Source organism: Musca autumnalis, unplaced genomic scaffold (assembly GCF_047663935.1).
Source record: "Musca autumnalis isolate F117 unplaced genomic scaffold, ASM4766393v1 scaffold_5, whole genome shotgun sequence".
Lineage (NCBI taxonomy): Eukaryota > Metazoa > Arthropoda > Insecta > Diptera > Muscidae > Musca > Musca autumnalis.
This window is the reverse complement of record NW_027412088.1, coordinates 143,225,546-143,250,190: the sequence shown is the minus strand read 5'-3', so window position 1 is coordinate 143,250,190 and position 24,645 is coordinate 143,225,546. Positions and strand designations below refer to the sequence as shown.

Genomic DNA, 24,645 nt, shown 5'->3' with positions numbered 1-24,645 from the left:
AAATACCCAGGTATTTACCCAATATGTGGGTAAAAACTACAGAAACTAAAATCATCCAAATGGAAGCGAAAACGCAGTATTTTAAAAAAATTTAACTTACTATGAATAGAATTACCTTTTTTGGAAATGAGACTAGTTAATATTTTAACTAAATTTTGGTCCATATTTTTGGTAAATCTCTCATATGTTTATAGTTACAGCGTAATTTTGACATATGTGGGCTTTTAGAACGGTTTGTTGAATTCCTTCTTGTGGAAAAACGTAAATGCTGGACCGATATTCTTATTTTTTTCATATATCTGATGGCTTAACTTTTGATTTCAGCTAATAATCTTGAGATTTTGGTCCTCTTCGACAAAGCTATAGTTGCTGCGGTCTGCATTGATTTTCTTCCTACATACAACTCCAACGCTCGATTTTTCATATAAAAAGTATAGTCCGCGAGGTTAGACCGCTTTTTTTTGTTTTCTTTCGATTTTCTGTCTGACAGAAAAACAAAATTTTTATTTCAAAATGAATGTTTAAGTACCCAAATAAACAAAAAGGTAAATTCCCGGTAATATCCCATCTATAAGAATAACTTTGTTTTTTGTATTTATTGTAGTATTTGATAAACATCGAATTGTTATTCCATACTTTAATTGAATTAATCGAGCTAACATGACCTAAGGAGTTTGTATTGAAAAAGTGAATTCTTGCGAATTAATAAATTAAAAAATAAATTGTTTATTGTGTTATAAGGAATTTTATTTGCAAAAAATATTATAAACGTAAACATTGCTAAAACGTGAAATGTTATGAAATGGATTCATATTGGACATTGTCAAAATGTGAAGAACGGAATGCATTTTTAATAACTCTATTTTGACTGCTTCAAAACCAACTATGCAATCACTACTTCTCATAGAACAAATTCAAATAAATTTTGCTGGGTTCTTACTTGTTTACTTTATAAATTTGCAAAGTTGTTAATTTGTTATGTAAATTTTTTGTAATATTCAATAATATTTAAGCCGGCCGGTAGAATATATAAAAAACACTTTCCAAAAATACTGCTTACTTATCATTTATTTATTTACTTATCACAAAAGTTTTAATTCTGCTTTATGTCGAACTGACCCCTTTTCCTTTTCACCGCTCCCCTTCCCCCCATCAGCAAAATGCCTAGCAAGCATTTTGTCTACAAACAATGAAAAAAATAATAAAAAAAAAGTGACTTAAATCAGTCGATGGCTAAGTTGTATCGTTTGATTGATTACCTGTGCCTTAATAATAAGTTTCAAACATTTTGAGAAAATCTAGATGGTTCCTTCTATCAACACTGAAATTGTTTAATATTCAAACCACAATTTTAATTAAAATATCCTAAACAATACAAAGTACCCACTTTAATACATACATACATATTTCTTTAGCTATTGCATCACGTCATTACGAATAATATTTTACACCAACAAATTTTAAAAATGTTATATGTAGAACCTTTTTTCTATTCTATTTTTGAAAATACGTTTCAGGTTTTCTTTTACAACTTACCTGAATTTTGCCATTTGCCAAACGTTTAACATTTGATGTCTGATATGTATAGTCGGTTTCAATGTAATTTTCGGTGATCTGAACATTGGGCGAGACAACTTCCAAAGTTGTGTTGGCACTGTTGTTGGCTTTCATTTTGTTTCCTTTTGTTGTGGTTTCTTTTGTATAACAGTTTAAAAAATATGTTTTCTTTAAGAAGATTAGAAAACGTGTCAAAATTTTAGTTTAATTGAGCAAAAAATATATTAAATACACTTTATATCACACCAAGTTATTTTATTTATTTTTTATTTTTTTTCTTTTATTTAAGCAGCAGTCTCCAGTGTTCCAATTTCAGGTATTCTTGTTAATTTTTTTTTCTAAATAAAATCTTTTTTTCTTTACAAAAAATTATTTTTTCTTGTCTTCACTTTGTATTGACTTGTCAAAATTCTTGCTTTATTTGTGTAAAGAAATTTATTTTGTCCGTTTTTTCTATTTTCTTCTTTGGTTAAGATACGATGATGTGCACGGTTTCAATGCCTTTCAGCTAGTTGCTTGCCTGGAAATTATACACCACTATTTATGCTAGATGAGGGCCAACTGTCAATTGCCTGTTGGATATAAAAATTTATAAACCCACCACCAAACTAACCAACCAACATCACAAATCCCCCAATACACATACACATACATACACATGTTGGCTATGGCATGATATTGCGGTTAAATTTGTTGTTATTTTTTCCTCCCCCAAAGAAATTCTCAGAGAGGTTTTTTCTCATGACTAAGCAGGTCCCCAACTTTTTTGTTGTTGTTGATTCTTCTCTCATGGCAAGTAGTTGTTGTTATTGCTTGGCTCCCCCACAAATATCATGTTGAGAGAGAAAACCCTCTCTTTCCTATTATTTGCCGTCCGTGTGTTTACCGGTCTGTTGTGTGCTCTCCATTAATGTTGGGGAAAGGTGAGTTTGATTGGGAAGCCCCAATATAGAGTTTGTTTATGTCATATTCCCGCCCGGCCCGGCCGGTGTAATTTACTTGTCAAAAGAAATAAAAAGACTATTGTCTATTATGACAGTGTATTATTTATTGTGGAGGCTTTATAAAAGGGGAGGGTACACTCAAAAAAATTCTGCTATTTTATATCGATTTGTAGGTATGTCATATTAGGACTGTTCGTTTACAAATGCCAGTATTGGCAAGACAATAGCAAAAATACAAACCTTTTTCACAAATACATTTATAAAATTTTAAATGTGTATAGAGAAAAGTATGAATGTATTGGTGAAAATGGTTTGTAACTTTGCTATCGTCGTGCCAATACTGTCTGTGTGTAAACGCCTAGTTAAAAGTACTTGCAACTTCTTCTCATTCCTCTTTTAAGCGGAGTACACACTAACAGTCAAAACTGACAGTCAACGTACTTTAAGGACAATTTTCCGGCAAATAACAACTTTTATTTAGCTAAAAACGTTTGAAATACAATATTTACGATATTATTTAGAGATTATAAAAGAAATTTTTCAATTAGGCTTTGATATTCACGAAATAGACCTCGATGACTGTCAGTTTTGCTTGTCAATGTGTACTATACTTTACTGAACAATTTTGTTATCGAACAACATTTTGTAAAAGTTTGTACAAATTTGTACAAACTTTTGGGTTAACGAACAGATCTGTTGTACAACATAATTGTGGTATGATTATTCATGCTGCATTTTGTATGCGTTAGTAGAAAAAGAAATTTGAGTTTATTTTAAACAATGAAAGCTTCTGGAAAAGTTTTGCATTATATTTCTTTGTTTATATGTAGATTTCTATGAATTTTCATGTCATTGTGTTGCCCTGTATGTTTCAAGCCAGACATGAGGGGGCTGCTCTGGAAACATACATACATATGTATGCATATCAAATGACAAGGTATCCAAGGCGTGAATAAATCAACATTTAGACATAGTGAGGAAGGCTTGGACAATGAAATTAACTCTAGAACTTACCAAACAAATAATTCAGCTTTTCGTGAAGTATACTCTCAACTTAAACTTCCACTAATTATAATTTACTTGCAGTATCGGACAAAACATTTGCAACTGACACATACAATTTAGTTTTAGCGCTATAACATTTGTAAAAATCAACTTTTTGTTCAGTTTTTCAGCATTAAAATGTTCTTCATACTCCGAAGGAAACACCCACAATTAGTTTTTGTACCTTATAATGGTGGTCCACTTTTAATGGCGTACTTTAAAAAATATTCCATATTTAAGCAAGACAAAACAATTGCAACTCACACTGTCGCTATATAAATAAGCTTCGCTATATAAATAAGCCTCGTTTTATGGACTTCAGCAGACTGACTCGCTCAAAAACGTGAAAAAATTCATTTAATTTATTTTTTATGGGCTTCGTATTCAACTTTTCCAAACTTATCTAGTGTCAAATAAAAATAAGATTAAAATATTCTGTTCCTATTCATTATGTAACTTTTCTAGCTTTATAAATTGATGAATTCAGTCTCAAGGAGACCCTTAACTAATAAAAATTGGATGTGACACAAAAATAATGTAAAAAATTATTATTTTGAGCCTTATTTATATAGCGACGGAGTGAGTTGCAATTGTTTTGTCTTGTTAAAATATGGGATATTTCTTTAAAATACGTTATTAAAAGTGGACCACCGTTATAAGGTACAAAAACCAATTGTGGGGGTTTTCCTCGGAGTATGAAGAACATTTTAATGCTGAAAAACTGGACAAAAAGTTGGTTTTTACAAATATAATAGCGCTAAAACTAAATTGTATGTGTCAGTTGCAAATGTTTTGTCCGATACTGTATGTGCGCCTTATTTTGGCGTTTCTTACATCACAGGGGCCCAATTCTGTTTCTATGAAAATGTGAAATGAAAACTTTTATAGAGGAGAAAAGTGTCAAATGAAAAAATTATAAATTAATAATTCTTAAAAAATACATACCGGAGGAATACCGGAAAAGTGTGGTCCAGAATTTGATTCTCACATGAGATATGACATCTAATTTAGGTTAACGTAAACCAGCCATGCACAGGCCTTTAATATAAATTAACCCCCTGTTTTTGCAACTATTTTTTGTTCGTTTGTCTATATTCGTAATAATTTGAGCATCCATAGCTCAGCCCCTAGATGACATACAGACCTAATTCTTCGTAGGCATGTTCTATATATAGTAAAGAATTCCTCATTCAAAAATCAGCGTTCCACATTTGCCCTAAGGCGAGTAAATCGATGTACACAATTTGACAATTCGTGTGAGAACAATAATTTTTTTTACAAAAACAGGGGGTAAAGGCCTCCGTACATAAGCTGCCTTGCCTGCATAACTTGCTTACTTCTGATAAAAGAATAAAAAAAGGACAACCCAGTTCGAAATTTCATCGGCCTTCTTTATTCTTTTATTTTTATTATGTCAAAAATGAATCAGAAAAGCAAGGCAATCAGGCAGATCAGCTTATGTACGCAGGCCTTAAGGCCTGCGTACATAAGCTGCCTTGCCTGCTTACCTTGCTTACTTCTGATAAAAGAATAAAAAAGAAAAGGGCAACCCAGTTCGAAATTTCGTCGGCCTTCTTTATTCTTTTATTTTTATTATGTCAAAAATGAAGCAGAAAAGCAAGGCAATCAGGCAGAGCAGCTTATGTACGCAGGCCTTTAAGTCTTTACATACACGAACATACAATAATATCTCTCCGTGTTCATATCTGACGTAAATAGTGAGTCAAAAACCGGGTTTTCAAACAAAACAGTTTTCGGTTAACCGAAATTTTCAATTCTTTCAAATGTTTGGACGAAATCCTTTTCAGACAATAGGTCAGTCTAGTTACTTTCCCAGCAAGAAAATTCCCGGAGAATAAAGAGTTTTTATTCTCTTTTGCAAGAAAACTGTAAAAAGTAAACAGACGCCTTTCCTGTAAAAATCTGCAAACAATTTGTCGGCAGTGAAAGAGGCAGAAGCAAGCAAATGTGTTGTATTTCATTAAAAATAAAAAAAGAAAATGACCTAAAAAAAGAAATTTTTCATATTGCAAATTTGTTCTCAAAAAAAAAAAACACACCCAATTAGGCTTGTTATTTCTGCAATAATATTGATTTCAATTTGCACAAACATAAATCACCAAATAAATAAAAACAGATGATTGATTGTTTTCAGGAAGAGTTGCAAGTGGTTGCAAGAATAAATTTTTCCAGCAAGAACTTGCAAACTCCCAATAAGTAAGATAACCCTCGAAGGGAGAACCCTATTTGACATCGTATTACATATTTCTTACAGACTAATTATTTCAGAATATCGTCAACATCCGACCACTCTTTCGGGCACCTCCCACACAAAGTTTGGCTGTTCGTTTACCTGTAATAAGGCGTAATTTCCCAGCAGAGGCAACGGGATTAATTTAGTGAGCGTCATCGTACTAGTCAGTAAGCACAAACGAAAAAGTGGCTAGAACACCTAAAGTGCTGCACATTGCAACCGCTAGTAGTCAATTTTGGACAACGGCTAAGGCCTTGTCGAACCCTGGGAAAAACGATGATCGGACTTCTGTCGTGTATAACAGTGTTTTCGTGACAACTCCGAAGAGTGTTATTTTACAGGCTTTTTATTAAGCAGCCCACCAGAACAGAAACAGTATCATAGATCAGTGATGGTAAAATTAAATCTGATTAAAGCCTCTTAAACGTTTGCCATGCTAATAATGAAAGGAGAGTGTCATCTTCGGAACTGTTAAATCTCTACTTTTCAGCAATTCCACGCCCTCCCAATGGCATTGAGATAAATATGTACGCGGATGGCGTAATTTTTCAATTTGGAGTTTGAAGCGAAACCAATGCTACAGTATCAACAACACCAGACTATCGTCAAGTTGCAAACATTGATAAATAAAACTGATTCCGAAGGGTTCAGTAAATGGAAGCAGGATTAGTAAGGTCCTGTGGAGATAAATTAAAGTACAATCTATGAAGACATCCACCTCCAGTGTAAATATAAGTTACACACTCCAAAACTTTTGAAAATGTATCTTTAAAGCCAGTGAAGTTACTTGCGATGGACGCCACTCACGACAGGTAGGTAGGGTAAATTTTCCTATGATCTCCAGTCATTGGTAAATAGGGGAAATCCCGAAAGAATATCAGAAGTGTTGTACGTTTCACGGCACTCACTAGAATGGCGTCTTTTATTTCTTCATCATGCTTCGTTCTTTTGTATGTATCGTTTACAATTCAGTGTTGTATTTTCAATTGTATTGATAATCGGTAATCGTAATATAACAATAGGTTTGTTCGTGAATAAAATATGAGCTTAAAGCTAGTTCTACTACAGCTCGGCTAACCTGACGGAAATGACCGCCCCGGTCACCGAGTGGGTAAACTACTGGTGTTAGTGTTTGATGTACTTATTCTTATGTTAATGCTATACATAAATACTACTTATACTAGTCTGTATACAAATAAGGGGAGAGCAGCCCTAGGCCTCCCCATCTGGGTTATCCATTCTCCAGCGCCTTATATTACAGGCTTCTATTATTCCCTCATATGGGATTTGCGTTATTTGACAGTTCTCGATATCGCCAACTACATACCGATCGTTCGGTAGGACTTTTCGTATGACATATGGCCCTTTAAATTTTGGAAGTAATTTCTTGTTGACTCCCACTGTTGTATCAACATTTTTAATAACCACAAACTCACCTACGCTGAACGAGTTAACCTTACATCCTTTAGCTTTAGCTCTTTGCTCATTATACTCTTGTGACCTCACGATCGAAGCCTCTGCTTTGGCCCTTATCTGTTCAATATCCCCCCCGGGGTCCAAAAAGTTTTCCTCCAAGTATTCTGTTAATTTATCTACCATTTCACCTCTTTGGCTAACACCAAATAAGACTTTACTTGGTGTATTTCCTATCGACCTATTCACTGTGTTGTTAAACGCGAACTCTATTTTGCTTAACTGCTTAACCCAATCGGCGTGCGCTACCGGTTCGCTAAGTTTAGCTAACATTCCTATTAGAGTTCTGTTTATACGTTCAACCTGTCCATTTGCCTGTGGCGAATGAACTGCAACTTTAACATGACTTATATTCTTTTCAGTTAAAAAGTCGGCAAACTCTTTCGAGGTAAAGCAACTTCCCCTGTCTGTTATGCACCTAACAGGCCGGCTATAGTAGTCAAAATATTTCAACAACGCCGCCTTAACTTCCTTAGTGCTCGTTGTGAGAACTGGGTACAACCTGACAAATTTTGTAAAAGCATCAATGACCACTAAAATGTGCTTCCTTTTCGACTGCAGTGATGGTAATGGACCCAAATGATCCAAATGAATTGTATGAAAAGGTTTCGGATCCTTAGGTATATTGTGTAATGTTCTCGCGTTGGGTCTATGAGGAGCAGAATACATAATGCATTTCAAACAGCTCTTGCGGAATTTGTCTATTTTATCTTTCATTTCTGGAAACCAGTAATGATTCCTCATTTCTAAGTAACACTTGTCGACGCCTAAATGCCCTATCTTCTCATGAATGTTCCTTATAATCTCTGTTTCCATTTCCCGTGGCACATAAAATCTCAAACCATCCTTTAATTTTCTGTATATTACCCCGTTCTCCATCTCATAACCATCAACAGGTTTTTCTTCTAATTTTAATTTCAGATCACCTATTATTTTATCCCGTGATTGTGCAGCACACAGTTGAAAATCTATATCCTCAGTCTCGATAGTCGCAACAACGTTATTACCCTCTTGTCCCAATCTAGACAATGCATCCACGTGTCCCATTTTCTTTCCAGGCCTATGAACAATAGTATAGTTGTAATTTTCCAATTCTAGTGCCCACCTTGCTATACGACTGTTAATGTTTCTCTTCGATAGTGTTAATGTAAGCGAGTTGCAATCGGTAACGATTTTAAATTGTATACCTTCTAGATAAACCCTAAATCTTCTCAAGGAATAAATAATCGCTAAAGTTTCAAGCTCAAAACTATGGTACCTAGTTTCAGCATCAGTAGTTCTTTTTGAAAAATAGGCAACCGGATGAAATACGTTGTCTTCCTGCTTCTGCACTAAAACTGACCCAAAACCCACCGCACTTGCATCACAATGTAGTTCAGTTTCTCTTCGAGGATTATAAATTGCCAATACTGGGCTTGACATTAATTTTCCTTTAAGTATCTCAAAAGCTTGCTTACATTTATCAGAAAACTTGTATTTCACACCTTCTTTAGTTGAATCATACAGGGGTTTAGCAATCAAAGAAAACCCTTTCACAAATCGTCTGAAGTACGAGCACAAACCCAAAAATGATTGCATTTCTCTTACTGTTTTCGGCTCGGGGTAGTCTCTTATTGACTCCACGTGTCCTGATGATGGCGCAATGCCGCTCTTTGACACCTTATACCCCAAATATTCTATTTCTTCGTACGCAAACTTACACTTCTCCAGCTTAATTTTCAACCCATATGAAGCTAAGCGATCCAAAATTTTCCCCAATATTACTATATGTTCCTCCACTGTCTTCGATGCGATAACAATATCGTCCATATATATTACAATTTCATTCCTTTCTAAAAAATCCTGAAAAATCCCCGCAATAAACCTTTGAAAAATAGCTGGTCCATTTTTTAGACCAAATGGTAATCTTAAAAATTCATATTGTCCATTGGGGACCACAAATGAAGTATATTTAATAGAATCCTCCTCTAGCTTCACCTGGTAAAATCCGGATTTGAGATCCATTATTGTGAACCAGGATTTCCCCTCTAAATATTCCAAACAGTCCTCTATTAATGGTATAGGGTAATTGTCCCTTACAATAATTTTATTTAGCGACCGATAATCTATACACATTCTTGTTTCTCCGCTTTTCTTTTTAGTTAATACAATTGGAGATGCATAAGGAGAATTACTATGGCGAATGATACCTTTTTTCAACAAGTCCGTAATGATTTTATTTACTTCTTCCTTTTCTGCAAACGACAATCTTCTTGGCGAAGAATAGGTTGTGCTCCCCGTGTTTACCAATATGGATGCTCTAAAATCTGACTGTTCCGTATCTCCCTCGAAACTTTCAAAATAATTTTCACGAATCACCTTTTTTATCTTACGCACTTCTTGTAATTCCAGGTTAGGGTTAATATCCCATTTCTCCTCACTATTCTCAATCTCTATACTACATATTTGTTTTAAGTGGCTACTTTCTTCCTCGTTTTTCCTTTCAACCACCCGCGAATAAACATTACACAAGGCGTTATTTATTTTCTCTTTTATTTGCGGCGGCCCTGAATTTAATTCAGTATTAGGGTCCGCACATAAAAATACGTTTACAAAATTATTGCCGGATTTATTTAGAAATTCATTGGGATCCGGGTTCCCATCCTTCACACTTAAAACAATTGAAAATAATGTTAAAAAGTCTCTACCGAGAATTAAAGAACAAGGGGCATTGTTAACTAAAATGTTCAAATCCAATTTTTTAATTTTTCCATTAAATTCAATAAAAACAGCTATCTTTCCACACGTCTTTAACCGTCCACCGTCCACACCTATAAACTCCGAAAACTTCTCCTCTTCAATATGTATTTTATGGCTCAACGACCGAATCACTGCTTTATTTATAAAACTAGTTGGGCTGCCAGTATCAATTAAAGAATGAATGGAAATAGAGTTAGACCCAGATGCAGGATAACCTAAGACTACTCTTACCTTCGTGTTCCAATTTAGCTCTTCCTCCGGCATGGCTGCAACCACTTTAAGGGGACAGTGAATTCGTAAGTGACCCATTTTTCCACATTTAAAACAACCCCCCTGTTGTTTCCTTTCTTTTGGGCAACTGGTCGCGTAATGTCCGTAAGCCTGGCAATTGAAGCATCTTACGTTTTCAAGAGTTGAAGATGTTGCACCACCTTTAGCATATCGCTGTGTTCTCTCTTCCAGCAACTTTTCATACTTGCCAATTTTGCTCTTAAAGTCGGCCATTGTGGTTGTATTAAAAAACACTGTTGATGCCAAAGTCTTGTCCTGTAAACCTTCCACAATGTACTCGACCAGTTCACTTTGATTGATGATTGGAGCCTCTTCTGCAATCTCTTGCATCACTAAAGCATAGTGGTGTAAGGTTTCTTTTCCTTTATACCATTTTCTGTTCTCCAATTTTCTTAAAATGTCCTTCACACCAATGTCTTTCTTAAATTCTGCGCATAACTCCATTTTGAATTGTGGCCAGTTGTTTGCCATCGATGTTCGCATGAATAGACATGCACTTCCCGCCATCATACGACGTGCATAGAGAAACTGCTCTGCCGGCGTGCAGCCCACAATGTTCGTAACCTTTTCAAACTCTTTCACCCATTTATAAATGTTATATTCACCATCGCCTGTGAATTTTGGTAAAGAGCCCTCAACATCCGCAAAGCAAGCCACTGTTTTCGGTTTGACATTTCTCTGCCTTTCTAATTCATCTATTTGCTGTTGTAATTTCAAAATGTTCAATTTGGCTTGCATTTGTTTCGCAATTGAGGTTAAGTCATTCTCTGCTTCTTGCTCTGCACACGCCTGTGACGATGACTTCCTTGCGGGCAAAACTGCTGCGCCATCTTGTTTAGTTTGCGTCTGTGTTGAGCGTTCGCTTGGCTGTACCACTGCTGCTACTTCATCATGTGTTTGTGTGGAATGTTCGCTTGGCTGTACCACTGCTGCTGCGGCATCTTGTGTTTGAGTGGAATGTTCGCTTGGCTGTACCACTGCTGCTGTGGCATCTTGTGTTGAGGATTCACTTGGCTGTACCTCTGCATCTTCTTCAGCTAATGCAGTCATATTACTTGCCTGCGGTAAAGGTGCATTCGCTCCTATGACACCCTTCAACAAATTCCTTAGCTGGCAAAGAGTGGCCGTTAATGGAAAATCTATTCCCAACTCACGTAGTTGGGCCATCAATTTTTCTTTCTCCATCGTGTCGATTTCCAGCATCTGCTTGCACTTAAACTTTTTGTTGGTTTTCTTCTTTTTTATATGTTCTTCAGGTCTTCAGTTCTTCAGGTCTTCAGTTCTCCACTTTTACTTAACTTGTTCTCAAACAGTTTTCTTTTTCAAAGTAGTCTTCTCTAAAATTCTTCAGTTTTTCTTTTTGTTTTCAATAAATTATATTCTTCAGAGCGGTTCGTGTCACACCTGAGCTGTTGTACGTTTCACGGCACTCACTAGAATGGCGTCTTTTATTTCTTCATCATGCTTCGTTCTTTTGTATGTATCGTTTACAATTCAGTGTTGTATTTTCAATTGTATTGATAATCGGTAATCGTAATATAACAATAGGTTTGTTCGTGAATAAAATATGAGCTTAAAGCTAGTTCTACTACAGAAGAAAACTTTTTAAGGGGTTCGAAGGACAACAGATGGGAACAAATAGCATACAGATACATCACAATCTCGTAGAATTGGATTTCATACCCGGTGAATAGAAATCAATTTCATTCAGGATGAAAGGCTAACATACTTTCAGTTCAACACTTGCTTAAGTAAGCACGATTGGGAAGAAATAAACATTTGCAGAAGGGTCTTCCTCCGGAGTTGGGCGCCACATACACATACAACAGGCGGATTGAATCTGATGATCTTTTGATAGATAAGCAGTATTAAAACAGAAATTTACTTTTTCTTCAATCAAATTGATCAGGAAATTGTAGACAAAAAGTTCAAAGGAGGACAGTTGAAAAGGCACAGCCTACATAGACATCAACCTCTGGTAGAATTGGATTTCAGATCCGGTAAATAGGATTTAGTTTCATATAGGATTTTAAATTCGACAATAAAGAGCGAGGAGAAACTTCCTTTAGACTAATGGCGTTGGGCGCCACTCATACAACAGGATGACTGGGTTAATTGATTCAGATGATCTGTTGGTTGCGATCATTGATAAAAAAAAGCGCGATCTCAAGGATATTTGTTCTATTTGTGGCTGAAAAACTATTTCCCACGAACATTCCTGAAGAGGCGAGAGAAGCGGGTTTAGTAAAGGAAAATAGGAAGGTCTGGGGAGAAAAACTTGTAGAAAAGTATTTGAGACATTTATTACCACCTGATTTTGGAGAATTGATAGAGTTTCATTCATGATATAGTATGAAGGAAGCTACCTACACCTTTCTTCGGAAGCTAAGTAACTAGGTACAACTGCGATGGAAAAGGAGCATTGAGGAGCGAACGAAATGAGTTTTAATTGCACTATATTCATGTAAAAATTCGATTCGGAAAGGCTGGTGATGTGCAACACTGTGGTCAGCACCATCCTTTCCTATGGGTGTACTGTCTAGTGGAACAAGGTGTAAACAGCAAAGGCAATAACTGGACCTTATACAAATATTCCACAACCAGCTCCGAATGCAATGCTGAAATATGAGGCGGCACGTAGTGATATAAGGCTGCAAGAACTTTGCGCAACAGCACCTTCGGACAAGAATGTATCCTAAGGGAGTTAGGAGCAAGCATTAAAATTGACTCTCGTGGGAAATCTAGTGCCTATATATCACCTGTCATGCAATTTGAATATATCGAGGTCAAGTACAGATGACTGGTAGCGAAGTAAACCTCCTCTGGACGGCCTGACTTTTTATACAGACTCTTCCAATATGGAAGAAGGTACCGCCGCTGACGTCTACTACACCAGGCTATGGCTAATTCTAACCATATGTCTCTAAACAAGATGGGATAATTACGTGTCTCAGTTTACGTTGAACATCTTCCGCGTTTCTTGTCTGAATTACACCTTCTAGTCATCTGTGTACCCCATTCACCAGAATTAATTCACTTATTAATTTAAGTAAACCCGCAATTAGGGTATGACAGGCACTGAACTTTAATATTTCAGTTTATAAGCTAATGGAACTTTGAACGTATTGATTACTGCAGGCTCTGTGCAGATGAGAACGAGGCTGAGACGATGGAACAATACTTGTCCAATACTAGCCCGCAAGTGGCATGACATTCTAGGTGTTTACTTTCCCTTAAAGTGTCACCTTTTATTAAGAGCTTAAAGTAAAGAAGAAGAAGCAACCGCGTCATTCAAACCTCCATTCATTCATTAATATTGATTCATCCAGAAAGTTTGTCTGTGGCAAACATTCAGTGTGACATTCAAATGCTAATTGCTAGCGAGAAATGCAACACCACATCAGCACCTCTTCTTCAGTAGTGCTCTCAATGACTTGTTGTAAATTCTAGAATATCGTTTTAAACAATCAATTCATTGCCTAAAACTTTCCATCGTATCCATTATGTTGTTATGTGTTTGTTGTTGTCCAACAATGATGAGTTGCATCACTTGTAATTGAAGACAAACCGCAATGGGTACTTTTCCTCTACTAGAATTTATGTGCAATGGCGATCGGAAAGTTTTGTGTGTACGCACTTTTTTCAAATATTTTTTAATAATAAGAAATTAAATTGTTGTTATTGGATTTTTCCATGCCACTGCCATGACCCAAAGGTTGCAAAAATACATACACCATAGGAAAATAGTCTATTGGATGTGAAAGAGAAAGTTGGGATGAAAGTTGGATGAGACGATTATTGAAGATTTTAAGATAACCGAACGCTTTCCGGTGGTTCTGAAGAAGGGTTTCTTTCTTTGTTCTCGGTCCGAGTCATAGCAGATGTCTCATATTTATTGAATCTCTTTACTTCCAATGGACGAAATGAGGGGATACATAGCTTGTAAATTTGTGCATACTTCTGATTGAGATTTAGCAACACGTAAACAATTAACAATTGAAAATAATTGTTCCAAAATTTTCCAACAGTCATAAAATGCAGTTGAGTATAACGTCAAAAATCACCATAAGTAGCGGGAAAACCACCAACTTGGCATCCCCGCATATATTGTAATGAAGTCTATAGATCATAGCCTCGGAACAGTGTTTTTTGTACTTCAAAAATCACCATAAGTAGCGGGAAAACCACCAACTTGGCATCCTGCATATATCGTAATGAAGGCCGTGACCCCCGACAAACACTTGCCCTTAGCCTCAGTGGGTATACAAGACCGATGGGGTAAATGATCTAAGCGATCGTACAATGTTCAGACCATATGGAACTAGCATAACCTCATTTTCCTAATAAAATACTTAAATTATTTGTATGTAGCTTCGTGCAGTTTAATACCCCCTTTTTTAAAAACTTATGCAATGCCTTTTGCAGGAAAAGCGTCTGGACTGTTTCTAGTGATAACGAGTATTGAACGGAAATCAATTTTCAATTTCCAGCCAATTTTATCGCTACAAAATATTGTGCAATTCATCTCTGGTGTGATTCTGATATGAAACATCTGTAGCACAAATGAGGAACTATATTACATGACTATCGTCGAACTACTAAGCTGTTGGAACATTCAAGGTTGGGTCATTGTACGTCAGACAATACACTGAGAATACCAAGTACGTTTTCTCTTAAAAGGAATACAGCCGTAATTACATCAAACTGGTTTTTCTCAAGGGAGATGACATTCTCCTACAGTGGTGGCGGATGGGAAGGGGTAAGACTTCTCCCATATCAATGCGTGAACCTTGATTCATATTATCGCCGAGTCCGAAAGGCGCATCTTAAGGCACTACTTGTAGAGAAGTTTTACATGACTAAAATACTCAAGAAATGTTGCCAATATTACGCTGGAGGGTATTTTTGCCACCGTTGAAAGTGTGGTGTGATGGGAATCGAACCCAGGCAAAATAGTGATAGAAAATAGTTGATGACCCGGAAATCTCTTTGTAAAATGCTAGAGTCATGCTTGGGTCGGTATGAGTGGGGATCATCTACACAAGACTCTCATGACTATTGAAGGCAGTTTAGGAAAGCAAAGTAGGGAACTCCTCGTCCAATTCGAAAGGATTGCTCCAGGGAATAAGAACAAGGACATGTTACATAATCAGATATTGACCGACGACTAGATGGACACCACGGTCATCACGGCCAAGTCTGCTAAGGAAGATAAGGGTAATGTGGAAGGTAGGGTTATGGACTCATGTGCACAACTGGCAGCAACATCAGTTCCAACTGGTCATATAGCATACATATGTCGATAAAAAACTTGCGTGGCAGGAAACCACAAAGACATTGTCTAGTGTACGGACAACCAACAAAAGGGATGAAGTGTCAAGCATTGAAAAAGTGATGTACTGCATCTGCGTAAATTCGTAACAAGGTATCCGAATTTGAACTCTGAGAAGATGGATTTTTTCATCGTCAGAAACTTTACTAGAATAAGATCTTCCTCCTGGAAGAGGCTACGACGACGAGCAAGAAAGAAGAGAAGACAGAAGTGTCAAGCATTATAAAAGTGCTGTATCTTCGTAAATTCGTGGGAAGGATCCAAATCTGCACTGTGAGATGGAGCTCTTCTTCATCAAAAGTAAATTCAGGTACATGAAAAAATTGAAACTGGAACTGTTCCAGCGAAAGCCTGAAAATAGTGGCGACAAACCTGTACTACTCAAAGCAAAATAGTAGACTCTGTTTCTGTTCCGAAGCCAAACTCAACCCCAAAAGGTAAGAAAGGCCAAAGAACTGAGCGAGATCCGTAAAGATGAACAAATGAAGGAGGGGTCTGTTTCCAAACCCGACTCTTAGCCGAAAGGCATGGGTAAAGCTACAGGATTGTTTGTTGTAGGAACCTTCACAGGCAGTAAGGAAACTAAGGTGATTGAGCTGCCTGAAAAACAATCGTAATCTGAGATGTCGAACCAACAGTCAACTGCCTCAAAATAGTGAAGCGTGATCCGAAGGCCCATAGCCTTGGCCCTCATGGGAAATCTAGCGACTGGTTTTTTATACAGACGATTCCAAGATGGAAGAATGTTCCGGAGCTTACATATACTGTGCAAAGCTAGGTCTTGAACACTCATACATGTTAGAAAACGATTGTATTATATTCCAAGCAGATATTTTCGCGTTCAGGAAGGCAGCAGATTTGATAAAGCCATTAAATCCTTTAGTATCAAATCTGAAGCCGCCCTTAGGTTCAGATCAGTCTTGGAACACTGTGATGTCCAACCAATTTCTTTAAGATCAGTGCACTGCAATATAAGAGCTTTTACCAGCAAATTGAACGAAGGAGACTGAAACGATTTTAGCCGGAATAGCGTCTTGGGGTTCACTTTTCCTCCAAGTCTCTCTCTCTTTTCCTATGTTAGCCGTTGTTAAACAATGACACAATACTCTACCAGAAATTATCTCTCATTTATTTTGGACACCATTGAATAGAAGCCGCTTAACAGCTCTTTCTTAAATTGTTCAATGTAGTTGGCACTCTCAATGCGAACTTCATTACAGTTCCTTCAACATCCAGATGTGGCACATCTAAATCTGGAGGTGGCAACCAAATTGTAGCTGCAATCTTACATGTGACATAAGCAGTTGAGATCACTACTACCTACAACCATCCACAAAGTGCGTTCATGGTTGCTATTGTCTGGATGAAGAAATCCTTCGATTCGGGCAATTAATGCCCTTGACGTCCTTGTAGATCGTTGCCTTACCAAGACGGCCTTACTGTCATCCACATCATCGGAGGTTATGATCTTCCTCAGATGACCTTCCATTAACAGCCAATGATCGATCTTGACTTCAGGATCAGACTTATCAATGACTGCGACCAGGTCATCCGTGCAGGCTTGGCTTGTTTTCTTTTGCCCTTGGCTACCTTTGCGAGCCATCCCAAATTGGGGTCCTTTACTGTCTGATTGTCCGTTGGAACCGATAAAGTAAAACTCCCTTACCCTGCCGCAGTCACCAATGGTGTCTAAAAGGGACTGAAGCTGCTTGAAACCTACGTACCAATATTTCCCTTTTTCACCGGGGCCGGTGTAGTCTGCGCAGTCGTTGGGCTGAAATGCCTCCGATCGGAAGGAAAGACTTTTCAAATTGAGGCTATTTCCTTTCGAAACACCTTACGAATTAAAGTTTCGCTTGCGGGACATCGCCTGGGTTCTTGCCAACAAAGTTGTTGCCATAAAGCACTCCTGTAGCCGTACTTGCATTCCATCAAGAAGTACAAATTCCACGAACTTTTGTACTTTTTCTAGTGAACAAGATTTGATATACATACATATGTACATATTCGCGGTGAGGAAAAATTGGAGCATTGCCGGTGTAACACCATCAGGACCAGGTGATTTACAGTATTGACTGCCGATTTTATCTTGTTCCTGCTAACCATCTTTAAAATAAGATCCACATCTGCTTTGATTTGAAAGTCGTCACACTTCGTATGAACGGTACCAACGTCCTTGCAGCCTGGAAAATGGATTCCGAGTAGGAGACTTCGAGTCTCAAGACCAGAGTCTGTCCGAGTGCCATCTGATTTCTTTATTTTTTAATGGATTTGGGGTCGTTGGAGAATAATCTTCGAAATCTGCCTGCGTCGTTGACTACTACAGGTTTGATCTCGCTCTTATATTTATTGATACTCATCTTGTATGAGTCTCAATCAATGTCGAGTATGGTCGCATGCGTCCTGCTATATAATCTTCTGTGACTTTCTTCAGTTCGTTAAGATCTATGTTCCAATACATCGATTGGGATTTCTTTCCAGGGTAACTTAGTGAACAAGCATCCTTATGACAGCGAAGAAGAAAGTTAGTCAGATTATCTCCCCGGTTCTATCGTCAGCTGAGAGTTTGTTGGTTCTGTGTACCTACCCCAATTTGTTCTTCTCGGATTTCTATACGAATTTGACAGGCCTCGCAAAAATATACATATTTCGAAAAGTATATTCATATCGTCCGAAAAAGAACATCTGATGGCAGAGTCATCTATATTGGAGGGAGTTAGATCAGTGACCTCATCTCTGTCCCTAATTTTAAAAGTCGGATCACTAACCTTGTTAGATATTCGTAAATTATATGACAAAATAAAATCGAATATTGACTCACCTCTGCTGTTGGCGTCTTTACTACTTTATTAAAAATGTTGGACATTTGCATCGCATTCCAAAACCATATATACGCCCATCAACTCGTTCATCATCCTGCGACGTCCAGGTTGTGGGTCCGAGTCCTCAAATGCAAACTGAGGGCAGGAGTGTGGCCTTCGTCGTACCATGATCCAGTCTAACAATGCACATATCTCCATTACTGTAATTAAAACGTTAGATTTAAGCTCTCTCTACCAACAACACAAGTTCTCACCTTCTCCCCCTCGGACGAAGCAAAGACTTCAAGGTTGGCATTGCTATCTACCACACAAACTTCTAAAAATTACGCTGAATTCGTCCACAACTTCTTTTGTAACACCCAAAAGTACTATTTATTTTTAAAATTATGGACCTGTTATTGTTTCTTTTTAAGTCATAAGCTGAGGGTATTTAGCGTCTGATTTTTTAATTGTTTTGGTATGGGAGAGTATGTTTCTGTAGATCAAGTGGGTTTATTGTACATTTTTTGTCAATTCTATTCTTTTCAGTGCATTTTCCCGATAAATGCATCAATGAAAGTAATTTTGCAATTTAATCCAACACAAATGAATTAATAATTCAACTCCTACGCTTTGCTACTTACTATACGCTATTAGAAGTTTACAAGTAATTTACATTCATACGTATGTGTGTATGTAGAAATGTGAATGCATTAATCCAAATATGTAAAGGCGGCAGGCGACAGGCACGTTTTAACAATCAATAAACCATGTGAATTTTTATCAATTGCTGACCACCAAAGTAATTTTAAATAAATGTAAATGTGACTGTATGTTTATACAAACACATATACTTTAGGTCTACGTAAATCTATTAAATTAAAAATAATGTACATTTTTGTTAAGTCATTTAAAATAGCCGTTAACATTTTTAGCTAATAATATTAGATGAGATGTTGCTTATAATAGAAATACGAATAATTGAATTTAAATTATGACATGCAAATTTGTCTCCAATTAGAAAAAAATAGTAAACCTGTAATTTGTGGGAAAACTACGACATGATATATTTAGATATATATTTTACAATTTTATAATTCAAAAACAATTTTTTAAACTATTTTTTGTTGCCATTAAAAGTTAGTTGTGGTTGTAATTTCTTGTTATTTCATATTCAAAACAGTTGGTCATCGATCCTTGTTATTCCATAAAAATGCAATCACGATGAGTTCTACATCTATATAGTATCCCTCCCACAATACCAACCTGAAACCCACATTTTATTCTTCGAAATAATAACAAAATACCTTCCCAATACATTTTTACAATAAAAGCATTTATTTGTTTATTTTTCTTAGCAGCAGTCAAGCGTTCGATATGCAGCAACTATATACGTATATGAATCCGTTTTATGGATTTTTTCAAATGTTTTCGGTGTTCTGTTTTTTTTTTTCGTCTCAAATTTCTTTCATACAACAGAAGAAAAAAATCGCAGACATGTGTCTATCTGTCTATGAATGCTCAGATTTTTAGTTGCTAATTAATAGTAATAAATAATATCAACAAAATAAATTTTCAATGAAGCATAAAAATAGGTATATAGTTTAAATAATATCTAGATATATAGGTAGATAAAGATGTACATAGGTATGAGATTCTATATATGTATAATAAAAGTGATATTCAATATTTCAACAAGTTAAAAAATACAGTTTAACCTCGACAACGGGGAAGAGAAATATAATTTATTGTAAAAGTACGTTTGTCATGAGAAAATAAATTTAATATCTAATAATATCGAATTCCACTGCATCACCTTTTCCCTTGAATTATTGCAAATCCCTTTACCTTGGTTGTGTTTTCCCAATACAATAGAAAGGAAAAAGGGACACTAAAAATCTCGAGGTTCAACTGTATAAAGCACCACCTACAACATTTTTATACCCTCAGCCATATGGTTAATACGAGAAAAATGTGCTTTCATCGAAAAAAATGGTTTTAAACCCCATATACGTTGATCAGATCATTTTTATGATTAATTTTTATATACATTTTCCTACATATGTATATGTACCCAGCAAAATTTGACGGAAGGGGTTCTTTGCGATGACGTGATTTCATGTCATCTTTTGCATTGGTTCAAAGGAAGTCGTGGAAGATCCGATCTTTTCATTAGGATTTGAACCAATGCAAAGGAAGTCGTGAGAGATCCGATCTTTTCATCAGCATTTGTACCCATTCCATCGATCCAATAGAGATGATGTTTGTGATTTTATTTACACACCTGTTTATTTTCATTTTGGTATGTTCCAGTACTGCAAAAATCTACTAATTTTTACTATTTTTTCCGATAACATAAAGGAAAAATTGTTTTCGTAGTAAAAATAAGTAGATTCTTGCAGTTTCTGGAACAGACCAAAGTTGTTAGAACTGTCGTCGTGATGTTGTCTTACATTTCCTGCATATCAAACAACTAAAACTTCTAAACAATTGGTATTATATGAAGTCCCAACCATCGAGCTAAAAATAGAATCGGATTGCACACATTGCTATTTTAAAAGTTCCCTTGTCTGTTCTAAATCTGACATAGAATGAAATCAATCAAATCTCGCTTCTTGGAATTTGAAAAAAAAAGTCCGAAACGAAAAGGAACAAGAATCTCAAAATAAAGAAGAAACTACTTCTGGAAAGAAACAATTAAAAATAAATTAATTAAGCATAAATGGTATTTTCCATAAAAAGTCTCTCCTCCCCGTTCGTTACATTTTGTTCTTAGAGATCCCTAAAGCAAGCCGGGTTGTAGATCCCTACATATTTCCGTCACTAAACAAAAGAGTATAAAATGTTGTTATAAAATAACAAAATTATAAAATAAAAGTAATTTACGAAATAAAAATACTTAAAGGAGTGCATTTGGAGTCCATGTCGAAATCTGAACTGATGATGGGAAGATAATTGAAAAAACCTTTTGTAAGATGAAAGAATATCAGCGGAGAACGGAGGAAGTAATCTTTTGCGTTGCAGCGGTGGTGATTACATTGCAATTTTGGATGTAAACTTTTGAAAAACTAAACTGATAAATTAATTGTAGTTATTTCATGAATTCGTTTGAATTAATAAAGAGTTTTGTTTTTCATGAAAACCATATTTCAATACAGCATTTCCATTTTCCAAACAATATGAAAATTTCATGCCAAGGGGTTGGTAAAAATGACATGCCAAAGCATTGGTTAAAATGACATGCTTAGGATCCAGAAAAGAACGTCATCTTTTGGGGTCCACGCTCATATAAAATTCATCGATGAAGATGCTAAAAAGATGACATGCTAGATCACTTGCACCCATGATTGAATGTCATCTTTGGCATCGAACATTTTGCTGGGTATGTATCTGTCCATTCCTGTGGATACATCACCACAACAAATGAATAGGTACAGACCTATAACCCAAAAATTCGTACAAATGTTTTACTGAATAGCTGTGTCTTTTTACTTTTTCAGTAAGATTTACTCAGTAACTTGTTTTCAGAGAGTAAGAATAATTATACGGAAAAGGAGAGAAAAGAAAAGTAGTCAAATTTAGCAAGATAACAGTCGTTACCAAAAACAAAAACATGAAAGAAAAACTAAATCTAAAGCAGTAAAAAACTTCTTCAATTTGAAGCAAAATAAATAAGAAATAGTTAAAATATTAATAAAATAATCAATAAATATAGCTGAATCGCATTATTTGGAGTATTTTTCCACAAATATCACATAAACATTGAACATCTGACCATTAACAGGTGATTCAAAATCAGCTGATCGACCTTGCTAAATGTTGCAGGGAAAAATTCTTCTAGCTACCTTTAGCAAGTTCTCGGCAAACAACTGTCAAAATTGTTCTCCCATTTCGCTCTCTTTTACTGAACTTTTGTGTAAAAAGACAGCATTTAGTAACATTTCGTAATAATTATTACAAATTATCACGTAAAAAGACACACCTAATGTTGTTCGATAACAAAATTGTTCAGTAAAAGAGAGCGTGTTGAGAGAGATTTTGTAACAGAGAACTTACAAATTTTTGCTGGGAAAGTTTGTCCCGTAAAATTTTGTGAGTGCGGCCAGCTGACTTTTAATCAGCTGCTGATGTAAACAAATGACAGTTTTGTGACTGAGAACTTGCAAATGTTTGCTGGGAAAGTTTGTCCCATAAAAATTTGAAGTCTGGTCATCTGACTTTTAATCAGCTGTTCAATGTAAACAAATTCAAATGTTAACATTTTTTTTAGATTCTAAAGCGTTGTTGATGGTATTATTGCTTTATATAAGTAAAATGCAATTTTAAAATTTATGCTTTTGTCCCGTTTGCTTCAAAATATCAAAAGAAGCAAAAACAATTTTCATACATTTTCGGAAACAGCTGATCTGGCAAAGTCTTACAAAATGTTGTTCGATAACTTTCTGCAATTTTTTTTACTTGAGAAAGTAAAATTCAATGAGAGAAGTTGCTGGAACTTGCTGATTAATTATTGCTGGGAAGTTATCGTACAGACCTAATGTTGTTTGATAACTTTTTGCAATTTTTCTTGTTTGAGAGAGTAAAATTCACTGAGAGAAGTTGTTGGAAGTTACTGAGTAATTATTACTGGGAAAGTTATCGTACAGACCTAATGTTTGCTCTTTAGTGCAGTTTAAAGCCACCTCTCTGATTACAACCGTTAGTACTTATGGTCCTGATTACAATGATAAACAGCCCGATTATGAACATCAACTCCCCCTGAGTTTTCTCACTTTATCCTTTAAGTTGCAACGTGACTCCTACAATTTTTAGCGATTTGACCGTTGGAATGTTACTAGAGTTGTGTCGTTCCGGAACGAACTAGTTCAAAGGAACTACTCCACAAAAGGAACGACCGGTACTAGGTCCGACTATGCGGTTCAGCTAGTTCCTTTTGCTCCCTCGTTCGTTTTTCTCTCTTTTTGGTATTCTCTTTCAGTTAGTTCCATCAGTTCATTTAACATCAGTTGTCTCTCTCTCCCTGTCTTTTATTAGTGAATAAGAAATCTCATATTAGGTGTGTCTTTTTACTTACTAAATGTTGCTGAAACATTTTTTCCAGCAACTTTTCCTTTATACAACTGTCAAAATCTGCAACATTATAATTGTTCCACAAACATCCCATACGGGACAAGGGAGACCTCTCTCATATCAATGAGTGCACCCCGATTCATATTAGCTCAGCGATATGGGACCTACAGTTTATCGCCGAGTCCGAACGGCGTGTCCTAAGACACCACTTGTAGAGAAGTTTTACATGGCTGAAATACTCAGGAAATTTCGCTAACATTACTGAGGGGTATTTTGCCAACGTTGAAAATTTTGATGTTTGACTGGCCGGGGAATCGAACCCACGACCTTCAGCGTGCAAGGCGGGTGTGCATACCATTGCACCACGTTGGCACCCAACATTAGTAATAATTATTACTAATTATCACGTAAAAAGACACAGCTATAGTCATTTCGTTTTTCATTTCTTACTAAACTGATCTTTGCCGAATTAACAAAAAAGCAATTGAAGTATTTTAATTGGCAAAACGATTGTAAATTTGTTTTCAATATTTGTAATCTACCATGAAGAAATCCGAAAACAATTTATTTTTCTTTTGTTTTGATGAAGAAGAAGCACGAACGATATGAACTGAGTGGAACTAACTGAACGACTTTTGCGGAACGGAACAAATCGAACCGCAAAAGGAACGAGATTGCCCATCTATAGTTGTTACCGTTTGTCTTGGCTTTTAACTTAGCGGAGGAAGTTGGGGCTGAAAAGTTAAGGTTACTGATTTCGAACAAAAAAACTGACAGCAGTGGAAGGTATTTATTTAATCTGTTTTCTATTTGTGGATATCTCACTGCAGTCGTCTGCCTATAAGATAAGACTTAGATTGGGTGGTAAAAGTAGTGGGGAAAGTACTCCTGCCTGGGGGACCGCCTGTTTCGTTTTTGTTTAGATTTTGTCGCTCTAAACTAAATATAGGACTGTCGTCCGGACATGTAATTTGCCATGAGTTTCGAAGAGTAGTATATTTTATATCGTTTAAGAATGTGGCAGACTGTATCAAAGGCCTTTGACAGGTCCAAGGACACCAGTATAGATCTCTTGTGACGCCTTTTACTATTGAGATCCTCTGATATTTTTTAATTGTAGATGTTGGGAAGAAATGGTAA

The 24,645-nt window shown here is 36.2% G+C and overlaps 2 protein-coding genes across 11 annotated transcripts in view; both read right to left on the bottom strand.

The window, feature by feature from the left end:
- Window positions 1-19,283, bottom strand: part of Inos (Inositol-3-phosphate synthase) — a 34,444-nt gene extending 15,161 nt beyond the window's left edge. Inside the window, exons 1-3 of one of the 10 annotated variants that reach the window (XM_073990427.1) lie at window positions 18,711-19,283; window positions 18,456-18,656; window positions 1,537-1,725 (exon numbers count right to left, since the gene is read on the bottom strand). In XM_073990427.1, the coding sequence (XP_073846528.1) occupies window positions 1,537-1,725; window positions 18,456-18,506 (240 nt within the window). In that variant the 5' untranslated portion in view covers window positions 18,507-18,656; window positions 18,711-19,283. Of the gene's footprint in view, window positions 1-1,536; window positions 2,123-2,203; window positions 2,578-18,455; window positions 18,657-18,710 lie in introns of those variants that run through there. The other 9 variants (XM_073990428.1, XM_073990436.1, XM_073990434.1 and 6 more) reach the window with 9 other exon arrangements.
- Window positions 10,037-16,749, bottom strand: LOC141404765 (uncharacterized). The gene is made up of 2 exons (XM_073988475.1): window positions 10,243-16,749; window positions 10,037-10,168 (listed from the first exon to the last, which is right to left on the bottom strand). The coding sequence occupies exons 1-2, from the start codon at window positions 11,503-11,505 to the stop codon at window positions 10,160-10,162; spliced, it is 1,272 nt and encodes a 423-aa protein (XP_073844576.1). The 5' UTR covers window positions 11,506-16,749; the 3' UTR covers window positions 10,037-10,159.
- Window positions 19,284-24,645: the final 5,362 nt, after the last annotated feature.